Source organism: Geotrypetes seraphini, chromosome 11 (assembly GCF_902459505.1).
Source record: "Geotrypetes seraphini chromosome 11, aGeoSer1.1, whole genome shotgun sequence".
NCBI lineage: Eukaryota > Metazoa > Chordata > Amphibia > Gymnophiona > Dermophiidae > Geotrypetes > Geotrypetes seraphini.
This window is the reverse complement of record NC_047094.1, coordinates 57,426,219-57,443,143: the sequence shown is the minus strand read 5'-3', so window position 1 is coordinate 57,443,143 and position 16,925 is coordinate 57,426,219. Positions and strand designations below refer to the sequence as shown.

The window sequence follows — 16,925 nt, the reverse complement described above, 5'->3', positions numbered from 1 at the left end:
TTTGACAGACTCCGCAGGAGGATGAGACATACCCATTTCTTCTAAATATTCCTGAGAGTATTTGGAATCAGAGTCAAAAGTAATACTGAGGTCCTTACTCATTTGACTTAGGAAAGAAGAAAAAGATATCTGCTCCAAGGAAGGTTGACCTCAAGGAGAAGAAGGTGACCTCGAGGTGCCTCGCAAGGCAGAAAACGAAGGTGAAGCTTCTCTAGAGTATTGATACCTGAGGCCTGAATATGCAGGTATAGACAACTCACTGAGAGAATGGATAGAATCCCTCGCAGGAAAAGAAGCAGAGGTATCTGGAGGTGGTGTCCTCGACTTCGGAGTTGGAGGCCTCGAAGGGTCTCGAGTTCTGGAGAGAAGAGGCTGGTCTCGAGAAGAGGATCTGTGCCTCGATGGATGCCTCGACTGTTGCGGAGAACTGTGCCTCGAACCAGGCAGGTCTTGCTGAGAAGAAAGCCGAGGAGTCTTTGTCCTATGCCTCGGGAAAAGCGATGCCTTATACAAGAAGGGAGGGCTGGAGGCTGAAGATTGAGATCGAGACACCAAAAGACATTGAATGCCTGGTGTCGAGGTATCTCGAGGTACTGACAAGGACTCGGCTCCTTGAGTAGCATGCCTATGCTCCAGGTGAGACACTCGCAAAGACTCGACTCCTTATGTAAAGTCCTCTCGAGGCACTCCCAAGGACTCGACTCCTTGTATAGAGTGAGGAGGATCAGCTCAAGGCACAGCCAAGGACTTGACTCCTTGTGATTCTGCTAAGTGCTCAGGCTGGACTGCAGGAAGCAGAGTCGAGGCAGGAGTATGTTTGGCAAGCATATTATCAAACTGACGATCCAAGATGGTCTGGATCATAGCCTCCAAATGTGACACCGAGACTTGAAGGTCTAGTACATTTGGTGTGGCTAAAGTCTCCGAGGAAGAATGACTCTTTGACTTGAAGACATGCTTCTTGGGCAGCTTGATAACTACTGCTGGTACCTGACCTGAGGGAGGCAGCGAGGCAAGTGTCTCGTCAGGGGAAGACTTAGCAGATTTGCTTGAGGATGAAGACCCGACGAATGAGGATGGCTTGATTAAAGTCGAGGCCAAGGTCGAGGCAAAGGCGGAACCCCGGTGAGAAGCTTGTCCGGAGTTGAGGTCGAGACAGGGGCAAGTGGATCCATACCGCCAAAGAGTTTTTCCATCTGATCTCGACGACGTTTGCGGGCACACGACTCCGGACAATGGTCAGGTCCCAAACACTGAATACACCACTGATATGGGTCAGTGAGGGAGATCACGAGCTGTCAAAGGCAACACTTCTTGAAGCCTGTAACTGGCCGGGGCATAAAGGGGAAAATAGCTGCAGTTAATTCGAAGCCCGGAGGCTGAGGCTGCAAGGCTGGCCCTGCCGTGACCGAAAGAAAAAACAAAAGAAAAACACAGCGACCCTGAAAAGAAAAAAAACACGAGCCACGGTGAGAGAAGGCACGAAGTAGAACTGAGTCTAGCACAGAGCGTTGAAATAGGACTTCTCGGCTCCGCAGAAAACTGAGAACTGAGGAGAGGCGCGCCCTGCACTGGGCAGTGCGGCAGTCGCGAACTTTCTAAAATTCTATAAGCAAGTCTGCTTGCAAAGCTGTCCGCATCCGAGCTCCGTGGATGACGTCACCCACATGTGCGAATATGCTGCCTGCTTGTCCTGGGATAAAGTTCTTTACAATGTGCAGTGGCATACCTAGCATATGTGACACCCGGGGCCCATCATTTTATTGACCCACCCCCCACCTGTATGAAAATTATGATTTTTAGTAACAATCCACAAGTCGCACAACAAGAGTGTACTAAGAAAAGGCAGCATCTTACATACTGCAGTAAGCAGTAGAACATCAATATACCCATTGTAAAACTAAACAAGCCAGACTAGTACAGATTGATCCTGCACAGTCAATGCTAACAGAGAGCATGTCTTTCATACACACAGAACACAGAAAACACCTTTGCCTAGTATGGAATATGTAATCACAAACTAACCCTTCCCCCTTTTACAAAACTGTGGTGCATTTTTTGGCCACAGTGGTAACAGCTCAGACGCTCATAGAATTCGGAGCTGTTACTACCACGGCCAGCATTAAAAAACGCTCTACAATTTTGTAAAAGAGGTGATAAAATAGAAATGCGTAGACAAAAGTTAAACTGAACCACCAAGAAGCTGGACTCTGCATGCAATACAATACTACAGAAACAGTAACGCATGTCCCCTAATATTGTGCAACATATAAAGATAGCAGATGTAAATGTGTAAAACAGAGAAATAGAAACATAATCCCAGATACAGTCAAACCTCGGTTTACGAGTAACCCGGTTTGCGAGTGTTTTGCAAGACGAGCAAGACACTCAGCAAACTTTTGACTCGCAAACCAAGCATTGATTCGATTTGTGAGCCCCGACCTGACCCGACCCGACCGCAGGAACCAACAATATTGCTCCCCCCGAGGCCGCCGGCGCTGCTCCCTCCATTCACGATCATCTCCTCCCCATCTACCGACCAGCCCTGCCCTTAACCGTGTACCACCGGTGTTAGAAAGGGCCTGCCGCCAGTCTGCTGCTGAGTCTTGAGCATCTGCACATGCTCAAGGCCTTCTGGATCTCATACTCACCGACATTCTCACGAGACTCGAGATCTCATGAGAATCTTGGAGAAGGTGAGATCCAGAAGGCCTGAGCATGCGCAGATTCTCAAGGCTCAGCTGCAGACCAGCAGCAGGCACTTTCTATCACCGGTGGTGCAGGGGTAAGGACAGGGCCAGTCGGGGAGGGGGAGAAGAGGCGATAGCAGCACCGGTTGCCTTGGGTGGAGCATGGGAGTCGGGGTGCGTCCGGCAGGAGTGAGCCAGCACCTGAGAGTCCCAGCAGAGGGGGTAGTGGCATCTGGGGGGGCAGCGTCCGAGAGCAGCAGAGCCAACAGTGTCCAGTCGGACTCTGTGGTGGTGGTGGTTTGCTTACAGCCAGCACCACCTGCAGTGAGAGGCAGCGAACAGCAGCAGTGGAGGAGAATTGGAGGAGCCGCGTGGATAGGTCTGTGGCAGAGGCAGTGGTGGAGGCGTCCCTAATGGTAATTAAGTTTATGGGGATGTGAAACAAATTGTTCAAGTTTACACTAACTCTTATGGGAAAAGTTGCTTTGATATACGAGTGTTTTGGTTTAAGAGCATGCTTCTGGAACGGATTATGCTCGTAAACCAAGGTACCACTGTAATGGCCAAATGGCCCATCTAGTCTGCCCATCCGCAGTAACCATTATATCTTCCTCTCTCTAAGAGATCATCACTTTACAAATTAATAAACTCCCCCCCCCCTTTTATGTAGCTGCGTCAGGGTTTTTTTTAATTGCAGGCCACGGCGGTAAAAGCTCTGGCGCTCAAAGAATTCCTATGAGCATTGGAGCTAATATTGTCACGGCTGGTGATAAAAAAGCCTAAAGCAGTTTCATAAAAGGGGTCCAAGGAGGGGGGGGGAATAAAACAAAAATGGAAAATAAGATAATACCATTTTATTGGACTAATACATTTTTCAATTAGCTTTCAGAGGCTAGAACCAATTTACTCAGGTCAGTAAAGTATACTGCTATTACAGTATCCTATCCTGACCTAAGGAAGTGGGTTTTGGTCTCTGAAGTATTCAAAAATGTATTACAATTAGTCCAATGAAAGGATCACCTTATTTCCATTTTCTGTTTATAAATATTTATCAACACAGCTACAAAACTACTTTATCCTAGCACAAAAAATAAATAGAACATTTTTTTTCTACCTTTGTCTTTTCTGATTTCTGCTTTCCTCATCTTGTCACTCTCTTCCTTCCATCCACTGTCTGTCCTCTCTCTGCCCCTTCTATATGGCATCTTCTCTCCTTCTATGCCCCTTCCATCTCTCCCTTCACCCCCATTAGTCTGGCATCCATCTTCTTCCATTCCCTCCCCGCCTCTAATGGTCTGGCTTCTCTCTCCTCTCCTTCCCTTCCCTCTTCCATACCCCCATGGTCTGGCACTTTACTCTCTCCTCTCCCTTCTCTTCCTTCTCAATTTATTTTCTGCATCTGTCTAAATTACCGTAAGTTCTTACAACCCTATCATCAATTTCCCTTTTCACTGTCTACCCACAGCTTGCCACCTCTTTTCCTCACCCCCTCCAGTATTTCACTAACTCAATCCTCTTCCTCCCATCATATGCCCTCTTTTCATTTATTCCCTCCTTCCATCATGTGCCCTCTTTCTTTACCCCTTCCATCCAGCATTTTCGCCTCTCTGTCCACTTCCATCCAGCGTCTGCCCTCCCTTCACTTCTATTCAGTGTCTGCTCCCCTCTCTATCCTCCCCACTTCGTTCTTGCATCTGCTCCCTTCTTTCTCTCTTTCCTCCCCACTTCCATCCAGCATCTGCTCCCTTCTCTCTCCCATCCGCACTTCCATCCAGCATAGGCTCCCCTTATACCCTCCCCACTAACATCCAATGTCTGCCCTTTCTCTCTCTCCATCCACCCCTCTTCCATCAACATCTGCCTCTTGTCTCTCCTTCCCCCCACTTTCATCAGCATCTGCCCCCTTTCCTTCCCTCCTACCCAATTCCATCCAGTATCCTTCCCCCTTATGTCTCTCTCCCCTTTCCCTAAACACCAATTCCATCAGCATTTGCCCCCTTTCTCTCCTTGCACCACCCTTCCATACAACTATCCTGCTCCTTTTTCTCTCCCTCTACCCCAATGCCATGCAGCAAGGTCCCACGATGACTGTGACTGCCGGCTCTGCTCTGGAACAAGGGGTGGACCGGCAGCCGCTGGGAGGTGCAGCTAAAATTTAATGCTAAGAAATGCAAGGTCATGTATTTGTGCTGCAAAAGGGATGGGTACAGTTTAGGGGGTGAAGAACTTATGTGCACGACAGAAGAGCTGGACTTGGGTGTGATTGCATATGATGATCTTAAGGTGGCCAAACAGGTTGAAAAGGTGACAGAAACTCTAGAAGGATGCTAGGTTGCATATGGAGAGATACGGCCAGTAGGAAAAAGGAGGTACTGATTAGAGAATGACACGGTGGCGGTTTACCCGCGGCCACCGCATTTTAGCCGCGGGTCACCGCCAAAAACGGGGAAGAAAACTAGCAGTCGCTGCGGCGACGGGGACAAGGCCATTCACCGCCCGCGGGGCGGTGAATGGGTCTTGTCCCCGCAGTGAGGCATGAAGGATCGCGCGGTCCCCGCAGCTCACACCCGCCTGCCCAATCGATTCTAGTGTTTAGCCAGCTCTCTCCCTTCTCCTCACCTTAGTTTGTAGATTTTCTTTTTCGGCGACCCGCACGCTATCAAAGAGCCGCTGCTGCTCAGTTTCGATCTTCTGCTCTGACGCAACCGGAAACAGGAAGTTGCAGCAGAGCAGAAGATTGAACACTGAGCAGCCGCGCGTGTGCGGCTCTTTGGGAAAGCATGCAGGTCGCTGAAAAAGAAAGCCTGCAAATTAAGGTGAGGAGAAGGGAGAGAGCTGGCTAAACACTAGGATCGATTGGGCAGGCGGGTGGGGGCTGCGAGGACCGTGCGATCACCCGTGTTCCCGGCTCAGACTGTAAGGAGGGAGTGAAAGGGAAAAGGATTCTGGGCCAAGGTGATGAAAATGGAAAGAAAAACCTACAGCAGGAAAGAAAGGGAAGGACAGGCAGGTGAGCCAGATGCTAGAAGCAGGGGGGGGGGGAAGAAAGAGGGAAAAAAGCTAGATGGGGTTGAAAAGAAGAGACACACTGGTATGGAAGAGGAAGATAGGGGAAATCTGGACACAGGAAGGTAACAGAAAGAGGGGAAATTATGTGCATGGGGCATAGGGACAGAGACAAAAAGGGGACATGCCATGGGGATGGTATATGGACACAGGGGGGGGCAATGGCAGATACATAGGGGAGATATTAGAAAAGTATATAAAATCGTACCCGTTTGAGGCTTTTATGTATGCAGCGGTGACGGTGACGGGGCGGTGAATGGGGTTGCAGTGGCAGTGACGGGGCGGTGAATGGGGTGGCAGTGGCGGTGACGGGGCGGTGAAGGGAATGGCGGTGATGGGGCGGTGCAGAGGATGGTGAGACGGGGACGGGGACCAATTTTTTCACCGTGTCATTCTCTAGTACTGATGCCCATGTATAAGACTTTGGTGAGACCTCATTTAGAATATTGTGTACAATTCTGGAGGCCGCACTTTCAAAAAGATATAAAAAGGATGGAGTCTGTCCAGAGGAAGGCTACTAAAATGGTGTGCGGTCTTTGTCATAAGTAGTATGGGGATATCACGAGAGACGCAAAAGCGTCGTCGTGAATTTCTTTTGTTGAAGCCAGGTGTTATATCTTTGGGTGCTACTTTTTATTTGCGACACCCTTGTAAATGTATAGTGCATCACCGATCAGTTAAATATGTTTTCTTTGAGCCTAATCAGTTGACTTCTTTTGTAGCGCTCTCCCGATTGGAGGTAGAAAAATCATAAGCTCTATGACTATTGGTTAATCCCAGCAATCAGCCTTCCAGCTAACTTTATGAAAGAGTGTACATTAAGTTCAATTCTTCTATCTTTGTTTTATTTTATAAGAAATCTTGGATCCAAATTTGAGGACTTGAGCATTTTGGTTAATATATGATTTAATGTTATTGGAATATTTCTTGCTTTATGTAGAATTGCTAATTTGCTTTCTGTACAAGGTATTCTTGATTATATGATTTGAAAATCAATAAATATATTTAAACATAAAAAAAAAAAAAAAAAAATAAGTAGTATGGGGACAGCGTCACAGGTTGAAAAGGTGACAGAAACACTAGAAGGATGCTAGGTTGCATATGGAGAGGTACGGCCAGTAGGAAAAAGGAGGTACTGATGCCCATGTACAAGACTGGCGAGACCTCATTTAGAATATTGTGTACAATTCTGGAGGCCGCACCTTCAAAAAGATATAAAAAGGATGGAGTCTGTCCAGAGGAGTGTGGGGACAGCTTCAATCTGTATACTTTGGAGGAAAGGAAGGAGAGGAAAGATATGATAGAGACGTTTAAATACTTACGTAATGTAAATGTGCATGAGTCGAGTCTCTTTCATTTGAATGCAAGCTCTGGAATGTGAGGGCATAGGATGAAGTTAAGAGGTGACAAGCACCGGAGTAATTTAAGGAAATACTTTTTTACCGAAAGGGTGGTAGATGTGTGGAACAGTCTCTCAGAAGAAGTTCTGGAGACAGAGACTGTGTCTGAATTCAAGGAAGACTGGGATAGGCACATGGGATCTCTTAGAGAGAGGAAGAGATAATGGTTACTGTGGATGGGCAGATTAGATGGGCCAATTGGTCTTTATCTGCCATCATATTTCTATCAATTGTAATAGCCACCTTGGAAACTTGTAAAAATTCACTATAGTATTTTCCTAGTTTATATCAAATTATTTTTAAATGATCAGAAGACAGCTACTTAGAGGAGCCCATGGTTGCTGAAAATGTAACCTCTTAGTCTGTGACTGCTCTGTATAAGGGTCAGAGTAGTACAGTAGTTCAATATTTCTCCTTCTCCCTACCTCCCTATCCACAAGGTCCAGCATTTTTCCCTTCTTCCCAGACCCCAACCAGACGTTCTGACACTTCACCTACCTCTAAAGCAGGGGTGTCAAAGTCCCTCCTCAAGGGCTGCAGTCCAGTCAGGTTTTCAGGATTTCCCCAATGAATATACTTGAGATCTATTTGCATGCACTGCTTTCATTGTATGCTAATAGATCTCATGCATATTCATTGGGGAAATCCTGAAAACCTGACTGGATTGCAGCCCTCGAGGAGGGACTTTGACACCCCTGCTCTAAAGGCAAGAGTAATGCCTGACCCCAGCAATACATTAGTTGGATAAGAGGCCTATAAATTTTAATAATAATGATTATTGTTTGTGGGAATGGCAATAAGATACCAAGATGTTTCCTTTAATTGCAACACGCTCCTCTTTAAGGCAATTCAGTTCCTTTTTCACTGCAGAGAGCAAGAGACAGGTAGGGCAAGCTCAACTGACTGCACATTTTCTTCTATGCTATTGCATACTTTATTCTATTGTAATCCCACTTTGTACACTCTGTGAAATGAAAAGCTGGAATATAAATCCTTAAATTAAGAGGCTCGTTTTCAAAGCTTTTGAAAACAAGCCCCTAAATTAAATCTGAAATTAAGAATCTAGGCAATTATTAAAATCTTCATTTTTAACTTTCTTACACAAAACTCATTATAACTTTATTTTTCAAATTAATGAGTAAAACCATAGTGCGAAAAACTTGCTAACTCCCAAAAGAATTTTTTCACACTATTATAGGTGGAACAAAAATAAACTCATTATGCTACATTCTTCATCTCTGCTTTCACATCCTATTTTTTTCCAATTTCAGTATTCTGGTTTTCATCTTTCTCACAATTCTTTAAATATGTTTCTTCTACCAATTAGAATGTATTATAAACATCAATTAAAACAGAACCAGTCATCAAAATTGATATATATGTTACTTGAAATAAATAAGCCAAGATTATAATTGCAAAACCAGTAGCTAATACTAAGCCACAATAAATTTTTCAGTTACCTTGCTTTAAGCCATAACTTTTACTGCACAGTAGCTCCCAAATTAATGTGGCACCTATAGGGGGTGTTCCCAGTATTTTCTATCGCAGGTTGTCTGTTAACATTCTCCTTAACACAGGGCTACATTCATTAAGCAAACCGATCGTGTACCGATCGGTTTGCAACCCGATTTCCCTCCAACCTGATTCACTAACCTCTCCTCCAATTCGCTTCCGATCCGTGCATGCAAATGAGGGGAAATGGCATGCAAAGCAGGCAGGGACACGATTCACTAAACAAATCTGGGACACTGACTGGGCTGGCCGATCAACAGAAGAAGCAACTGCTGAGGACCAGTCGCACACGTTCCTGGCGACTCTCCTGCTCCATTGCCGCCCTGCTCTCTGCCCCAATCTTGCCCTGCTTCTCTGTCCCGATCATGCCGTGCTCTCTACCCCAAGCTCTGCCCCAATCTTTCAGCCCTGCTTTCTTCCACGATCTTGCCTTGCTCTCTGCTCTGAGCTCTGGATCTCTGCCGCCTTCCCTGCAGTGCGAGCCCACGGGTTTAAAGTGGGGGCTGCACTGCGGCGTGTTCCAAAACATGCCGCAGTGCAGCCCCACTTTAAACCCACAGGCTCACACTGCAGGGAAAGTGGCAGAGAGGAGAATCAGGCGGGTTAAGACCTAGTAGGATTGACATGTTCTGTCTGATTGCCCCCCCCCCCCCGCCTGCCTCCCTCCTTGCCTGCAAAGTGTTTTCCTTGCGCGGAGAGAGCATGCGCAAACCACTGGCAGGCAAAGAGATGGTCTGCGCATACATCGGGATCACTCAGTAGCAATCCGTGCGGTCGGTGGCGGGCGTTCCTCCGATCGCCCCCCATTTAAATATTATAAGGCTCTGATTGGTCGGCCTGCCATGGATCGGTCCCGATCGGGCAGGTTAGTGAATCTAGCCCACAGTATCTACTCCCGGTTTATGCAGAAGCACTTAACACCTCTTATTTAGGAGGTGATAAGTGGTCTCAGTAAATAGACTATCCAAACTTGGAATCTCAGGACCTGTCCTACAATAGTTTCAAGATTTCCTCATAAACAAACGATACATAGTTATGAAGGATGGAGTCTAATTGGACCATTGGTCCCCGTCATGCAGCATGTACAAGGATTCCCTATTTCACCACTGCTATACAACATCTTTATGACCACTCTGAATTCAATTATCCTAAGCCCTGGGGAATGGCTATTCTCATACACTGATATCTTTCTCATAATTCCTTAGATGTGAATTTATCAAACTTATCTACTGTGCTAACTGAAGCTTTAACGAGAGTGCAAAAATGGTCGACAAAGGACCATTTCAAACTAAACTACTATGGTTTTGAGATACAAAGAGGTTCTTACCTCGATAATCTTCTTTCCTTTAAGAACTTAATGAGTTCCTTCCATCTACTCACGAGGAATGCAGAAAGCATTATCTACATTTTTCAATTTCACCTGAGCAGTACCCCATCTCCTCAATTCGTACCAAAGCAGTTGATCACCCCTAAAAGAGAAGAAATAACAAGGAGGGCATGGGGAACTCCCTAACCAGATCAGTCTTTTCTGCTCTGTAACAAAGTCAATTAAACATCATGAAACTCAATACACACAAAATAGATGACCCGGAGGAATGTAGACCTCCTCTCACCTGCTGCATCGTCTAAAATGGGCCTTCCTCTCCCCGATTGGCCCAGGTTGTTTAAGGCCTCTCCTATTGGTCATAAGGCTCTGATTGGTCCGGACACCCCATAGAAGGGGTCTTAGGCGTCCGTAGGCGTCTGGGCCAATCAGCCTTAGGACCCTTCTAGGTGCATCCCAAGATGCACCAGGAAGGGGCAAGCCCATTTTAGATGATGCAACAGCTAGGAAGAGGGTGTCCACATCCCTCCGGGTCATCTATTTTGAAGTAAGGAGAAGGGGTTCACTTGAAAGAGGGGGAAAGTGAGCATCTCTCCCGTTGTGGGGGGCGGTTGCGGTGGGGATTTTAGGGCAGCAGGAGAGAGTGGGCATCTCTCCTGCTGCAAGGGGGGGGCAGTCAGGTCAGGTTGCGGTGGGGATTTTAGTGCAGCAGGAGAGAGTGGGCATCTCTCCTTCTGCAAGAGCTGGTCGCAGCGGGGATTTTAGTGCAGCAGGAGAAAGTGGGCATTTCTCCCGCAGTTGTTCTGTTTTTTTCTTGATAGCGTTGACAGCGTTTTTTCTGTGCATGTGCCCATCGCTATCACCAGCGATGGGCACATGCAAATTTAGCGAATCTTCATTGCTGTCCGCCGACCTCATCTCCATGCGTGATTTTTTGAGAATGTCTCAGTTTCTTAGATTCACTATCAAAACGGCTGCATTAGCAGACCGTTGCTTTTTAACGTGGATTTTTGAGAATCCTGGCCTTATAGGCAAAGGTGAGGGAGTTAAAATGCAGCATTTGTTTATAGGAAGGCAGTGATGGGATGATGTAGTCCCAGATGCTGAGGTTTTTTAGGAAACAGACTGCTTGCTGCATTTTGTATTCATTGTAGGCAGTGTTGGTTGTTCTTGGAAAGTCCTACAAATGGAGAAGAACTCTGCCTCACAGGTTCGAACTTGGTCTTTGGGTTGCCAGTCGGACTAAGCCTCAAACCCCGGAAAACCTCACGCTGCGAAGGGGGAAAGGACCATGCAGTCAGTCCATTATTAAGTCCAGCCAAGCTGGAATGGAGCCAAACAGCCTGTGCTCAAGCTCCTGATAAATCAGGGATGCGAGCAGCTACCCAGGGGACAACCCCCGAGCTCCAAAAAATACAAATGCAGGCTGGCTAGCTAGATGTCCCTGTCTGTTTCTTCTCCCAGGCAGAGGTCCCAGCACGTGGGAACCTCTGGGTACCGAGTCGCAAACCGAACACTAAGAAAAAAATACTAAAATAATAAAACAGCAGAGCAGAAACACTTACATAAGAACATAAGAAAATAAGAATAGCCTTACTGGGTCAGACCAATGGTCCATCTAGCCCAGTATCCCATCTTCGCAGAGGCCAATCCAAGTCACAAGTACCTGACAAACACCCAAATAGTAGAAACATTCCACTTCTGAGCAATTTGCTTGCAGGAAAAAAACCAAGGGAAAAGGAGCAGCTTCCTGGGCAGAGTTGAAAGATAATTGACAGCATTCTGCAAGCAACTTGCGGTTCAGATGCATAACCCCAGCGTTCAGGACTACTAAGGTTATGCATCTGAACCTAGTGTTCAGGACTACTAGACATATTGCACTAGATTGAGCACGGTTAGTGACAATATTCAGTTGCATAGCCTGGAATATTGGCTGCTAGCCAATTTAAACGGGCAATGAGCCTGTTATTGGAATACAATACGCCCCCCCTCCCCCAAAGCTAGTCAAAAGTGTATTTAGTCCAATAAAAATGGAGTTTTCTAGGTACCTATTAACCTATAAAGTACACTACCCCAGGAAGGGCTACTTAAACCTTCAAGTGACACCCGAAAAGTAAAGCAAAACAGCCTTAAGAGCAAAGAGAGAAAGGCATCCAGCTTTTCCCCTTCGCCACCAGCCATCAGTTAAATCCGACGTCTCCTGGGCCCTATTTTATTTTAAATAGTAAAGTGAACGTCAGCGTCTCTTACTCCGGAGGTCTCGGAAAGACATGGCTGTAGCTCAGCTCCAAGATGAGAAGGGGGGGGGAACACGAGAAACAAGCGATGAAACGCACCCCCGCCCCAAAACCAGAGCTACACAGTAAAGATCGAGGCCAGTAAGAACGCGGTGCTTCCGTCCGTCTCTATGGCAGCCAAAAAGAAGGCGGTTACGGAGGCGCAGAGTCATCAAAAGACCTAGGATACCGAACGGCTTATGTTTTAAAATAAAAGTACTGTACAGTACTGTATAATTAGGTAGGGCTGGAGAAGGAGCATAAACAAGGCATTCAAATATCGCCCTTTAAACGTGTGGCTCCAGCGTGTTTAAAGTGTTTTCCTTCCCCCCACCACGTCCCCTCTTCTGATCCATTCCCTCCCATCCCTACGGTATTAATGACTGTTTTTATTACTAACACCATGGATTCCCAGAGTCTCCAATCCTGTGCACATCTTTAGTCAGTGATTCTTAAACGGGGTGGTCACAGAACGAGGGCTTTTTTCCCTCTCTGGATCTCCACTGCACCCTATACTCAGTGATGGTAATCCCACAAAAAGAAAAAAATCCCAAATATTTTCAAATAAAATTATAACTAACCCCCCTTTTTACTAAGCTGCGGTAGAGATTTCTACCGGCCCGGGACATTAACATGCTCCAATGCTCATAGGCTTAGTAAAAGAGGGCCTAAATATATGAACAAAAATAGACAATTTGTGACTAATTTAAGATTTTTTTTTTTAATATAATTTTGTATTTAAAAAGTAGTTGCTTCCAGCAGGCTTAGGTCTTTCTCTAGTCTGGGGGCAGTTGCCCTAATTGCACTCCTTGGCCTAACACTATCCCTGGCATGTGTGATGTTTATATTTTGCAGGGCATAGGAGTAAATTGATCTATTTCTTTGGAGTTGTACTACATGGAAGGTGTGGCTTCTTGGAATTTTGGTTTAATTTATGTTTATTTTTGGTCAGGTATTTGGCATTTGTGTTCTCTGTGTGTGACCAAAGTAGTCTGTTAGAATGAATTTTCTATGTAGCATTCAGTTTTCCTGATAGTGGAGGGGATATTGTGAAGGGAGATGGGTTTTGTTGATCCTTTTTCTGTATTTGTGATTTTTCCTCCCCAAAACACCAACCAAGTATTCAGATCCCTGAAATGTAACGTAATCTTATTTGTACTCTAACTGTAATCTATTTGTTATATCACACAGTAACGTACAGTCAATTTAATATCCAATTTGCAAGTTCTTCCGGAATTAATCCAGCTACCTCTCCTCCCTTGTAACCGAAAAAAACCCCAAAAACCCAAAACTGTTGTAACTTCACTGGAAATGTCCAGTTAGCTCTTTTGTAATCCGCCTTGAACTGCAAGGTATAGGCGAAATAGAAGTCCCTAATGTAATGTCATTTAATGTAATATTGTTTCTTTTTATACTTTAATGAAATGATTTCAATATAAATCATAACGGGGGCATGGTGATGTCATCACACAAGATGGCCGCTTGAAGATTGAGCTCCACATGCCTTACTCTAATCTGTGCAAATTTCTGCAGATCACATTGTTTAGATTAATTTTTTCTTTGCATCGTATGTTGGTCGGATCTTTCTGCATTAATTGCTACCCCTCATGGCTCAGTTGGGCCATCGCACACTAAAGGACTACGCTTTTCAGCCCCAACCAGGAGACACACCTAGAACAATAGAGAAACTACCTAATACAGAACACTGCTTCAGAAAATCCACCACAGCAATCTAGAGATTCCATGGTTTCCATACATCCCGAGGCACTATCTGGACTGCGAGAAATATTGCAGGAAATTAAAACGGATATCAAAGCCATGCATTCAGAGCTTTCCATACTGGCTACCGACCTGTGGGGAGAAATAAAATCATAACTATTCGAGGCTTGTGCAGATGGGATCAGCCAGTGCTTGTGATGATGGGGATGGAGCTTGCGGGGGACGGGGACAAATTTTTTCCCCGCACCATTCTTTAATTGCAACCCTACTTTGATCCAAGAACCAGCAATGGTTTCCACCTATTCTAAGGCTTGGAAGAGTTTCTGAGACTGGTTTATCAGCAGGAAAGTGGAACACTTTTCAGTGTCGATTGCTACAGTCCTGGCTTTTCTCTAGGCTGGCCTCAAGAAGGGTCTAGCAGTTGGGTTGCTCAAGGTACAGATTGTGGGTCTTTCATGCTTTTGAGCATTGGTGGATAAGATCCACTTAGCCTCTCACCCAGATGTCTCCAGATTTTTGAAGGGAGTGTTGCTGTTACATCCGCCTGTGACAGCCTTTCTCAATGTGGAACCTTAACTTGGTTCTGAAGGCTGTCTGTCAGGCACTGTATGAGCCTTTACAGGTAGCATCGTTTATGGATCTTACAGTAAAGAGTCATTTTTGGGCTATTAGCTCAACAAGAAGAGTTTCCGAGCTGCAAGCTTTGTCCTATATTGAGCCGTTTCTCCGGTTCTCAGAGGCTGGAGTCCTTCCTTTTTTCGAAAAGTAGTTTCGGCTTTCCACGTTAATCAAAAGGTCCAGTTGACTGAATTCAGTCCAATGGGTTCCAGAAAATAAGATAAGATTTTGAAGTTGCTAGATGTCAGTAGAGTTCTTCTTGAAATAACCAATGAGTTTTGACTGTTCAATCATTGTTTGTATTAAGGAAGCTGAGCCAGCGCAGAAGGCCAACTTCCAAGGTTTCCATTTCAAGTTTGATTTGCATGGCAATATCTTCAGCACAGTGGCGTACCAAGGGGGGAGGGGCGGTCCGCCCCGGGTGTATGCTCCAAGGGGGTGCACAGCCGGCCGGATCCGGAACCTCCCGCGCTGCTTCAAACGGCATTTCAGCGCGGCTGCCGTACTTAGAGCACAGTCGGCAGCCGCGCTGAAGTGAAGAAGGTCCCGCGATGACTGGGAAGAAGTAAGTGATGTCGGGGGAGGGGGCAGGGTCCGGCAGCCGCAGTCATCGCGGGATCTTGCCGCAACTAACTGCGTCTGCTGGCCCAGCCCCCTCCGAAGTCATTTACCTCTTCCATCCGAGTAGAAGCAGGCATCACGGGACCTTTGGGATGCAGAAAGAAAGGAGGTCAGAGTGATATGGAATCATGCTGAAGGGTGACAAAGGGGGGTCAGGGTGGTAGGGAATCATGCTGAAGGGTGACAAAGGGGGGTCAGGGCGGTAGGGAATCATGCTGAAGGGTGACAAAGGGGGGTCAGGATGGTAGGGAATCATGCTGAAGGGTGACAAAGAGGAGTCAGGGTGGTAGGGAATCATGCTGAAGGGTGACAAAGGGGGGTCAGGGTGGTATGGAATCATGGTGAAGGGTGACAAAGGGGGTCAGGGTGGTATGGAATTATGGTGAAGGGTGAGAAGGGGTCAGGGTGGTATGGATGCGTGGTGGAGGGAGAGAAAGGGGCAGATGCTGATGGAATTGCAGGGAAAGAGACATAAGGGGGAACAATACTGCATGGAATTGGGTTGTAGGGAGCGAAAGGGGGCAGATGCTGATGAAAGTGGGGGGAAAGAGAGAGAAGGGGCAGATGATGGAAGTAGGGAGAAGGGGCAGATGATGGAAGTGGGGAGAAGGGGCAGATGATGGAAGTGGGGAGAGAGAAGAGGGCAGATGATGGAAGGAGGGGGGAAAGAGAGAGAAGGGGCAGATGATGGAAGGAGGGGATAAATAAAAGGAGGGCACATGATGGGGAAAAGGATTGAGTTAGGGAAATACTGGAGGGGCTGAGGGAAAGAGGTGGCGAGCTTTAGGTAGACAGTAAAAAAGGAAATTGATGAGAGGGTAGTAAGAACATAATCTAGATGGATGCAGAAAATAAATTGAAAAGGAAAATGAGTGAAGAAAGGGATTGCAGGAGAGAGGTGTAGGAGAGGGAAGGAGAGGATAGAGATGCCAGACCAATGGGGGTGAAAGGAGAGATGGAAGGGGGAGGCATACAGTTTCTGGAAGGGGCATCGAAGGAGAGAAGATGCATATAGGGGCAGAGAGATGGCAGACAGTGGATGGAAGGAAGAGAGTAACAAGAAGATGAGGAAAGCAGAAACCAGAGAAGACAAAGGTAGAAAAAAATTTTCTATTTATTTATTGCTTTTCATGTGTCACTGTTTCTGTGGTGTTGCATTGTATGCAGAGTCCAGCTTCTTGCTGGTTCAATTTAACCTTTGTCTATGTATTTCTATTTTATCCCCCCTTTTACAAAACTATGCAGCGTTTTTTAGCACCAGCCGTGGTGGTAGCAGCTCTGATGCCCAGAATTCTATGAGCGTCAGAGCTGTTACCACCGTGGCTAAAATCCACACTACAGTTTTGTAAAAGGGGGAGGGGTTAGTTTGTGATGACATATTCCATACTAGGCAAAGGTGTTTTCTGTGTTCTGTGTCTTCGAAAGACATGGTTTTCTGTTAGGATTGACGATGTAGGATTGATCTGTACTAGTCTGGCTTGTTTAGTTTTACAATGAGTGAATTGATGTTGTACTGCTCACTGCATATGTAAGATGCTGCCTTTTCCTAAGTACTTATGTGTGACGTGTGGATTGCTACTAAAAATCATGTTTTTCGTACAGATGGGGGGTCCCCAAAAAATGATGGGTCCCGGGTGTCACATATGCTAGGTATGCCACTGCTTCGGCGTACATTGGGAGTGGAAAACGATCCCTGATT

At 46.2% G+C, this 16,925-nt stretch overlaps 1 protein-coding gene across 2 annotated transcripts in view; it reads right to left on the bottom strand.

Moving 5' to 3' along the window:
• The window catches only part of CLUAP1 (clusterin associated protein 1), a 130,983-nt gene extending 118,556 nt beyond the window's left edge, over positions 1 to 12,427 (bottom strand). The window contains exon 1 of one of the 2 annotated variants that reach the window (XM_033914557.1): positions 12,243 to 12,427. In XM_033914557.1, coding sequence (XP_033770448.1) covers positions 12,243 to 12,264 — 22 coding nt within the window. In that variant the 5' untranslated portion in view covers positions 12,265 to 12,427. Of the gene's footprint in view, positions 1 to 12,040; positions 12,189 to 12,242 lie in introns of those variants that run through there. The other variant, XM_033914556.1, reaches the window with a different exon arrangement.
• Between the last annotated feature and the right edge of the window lie 4,498 nt (positions 12,428 to 16,925).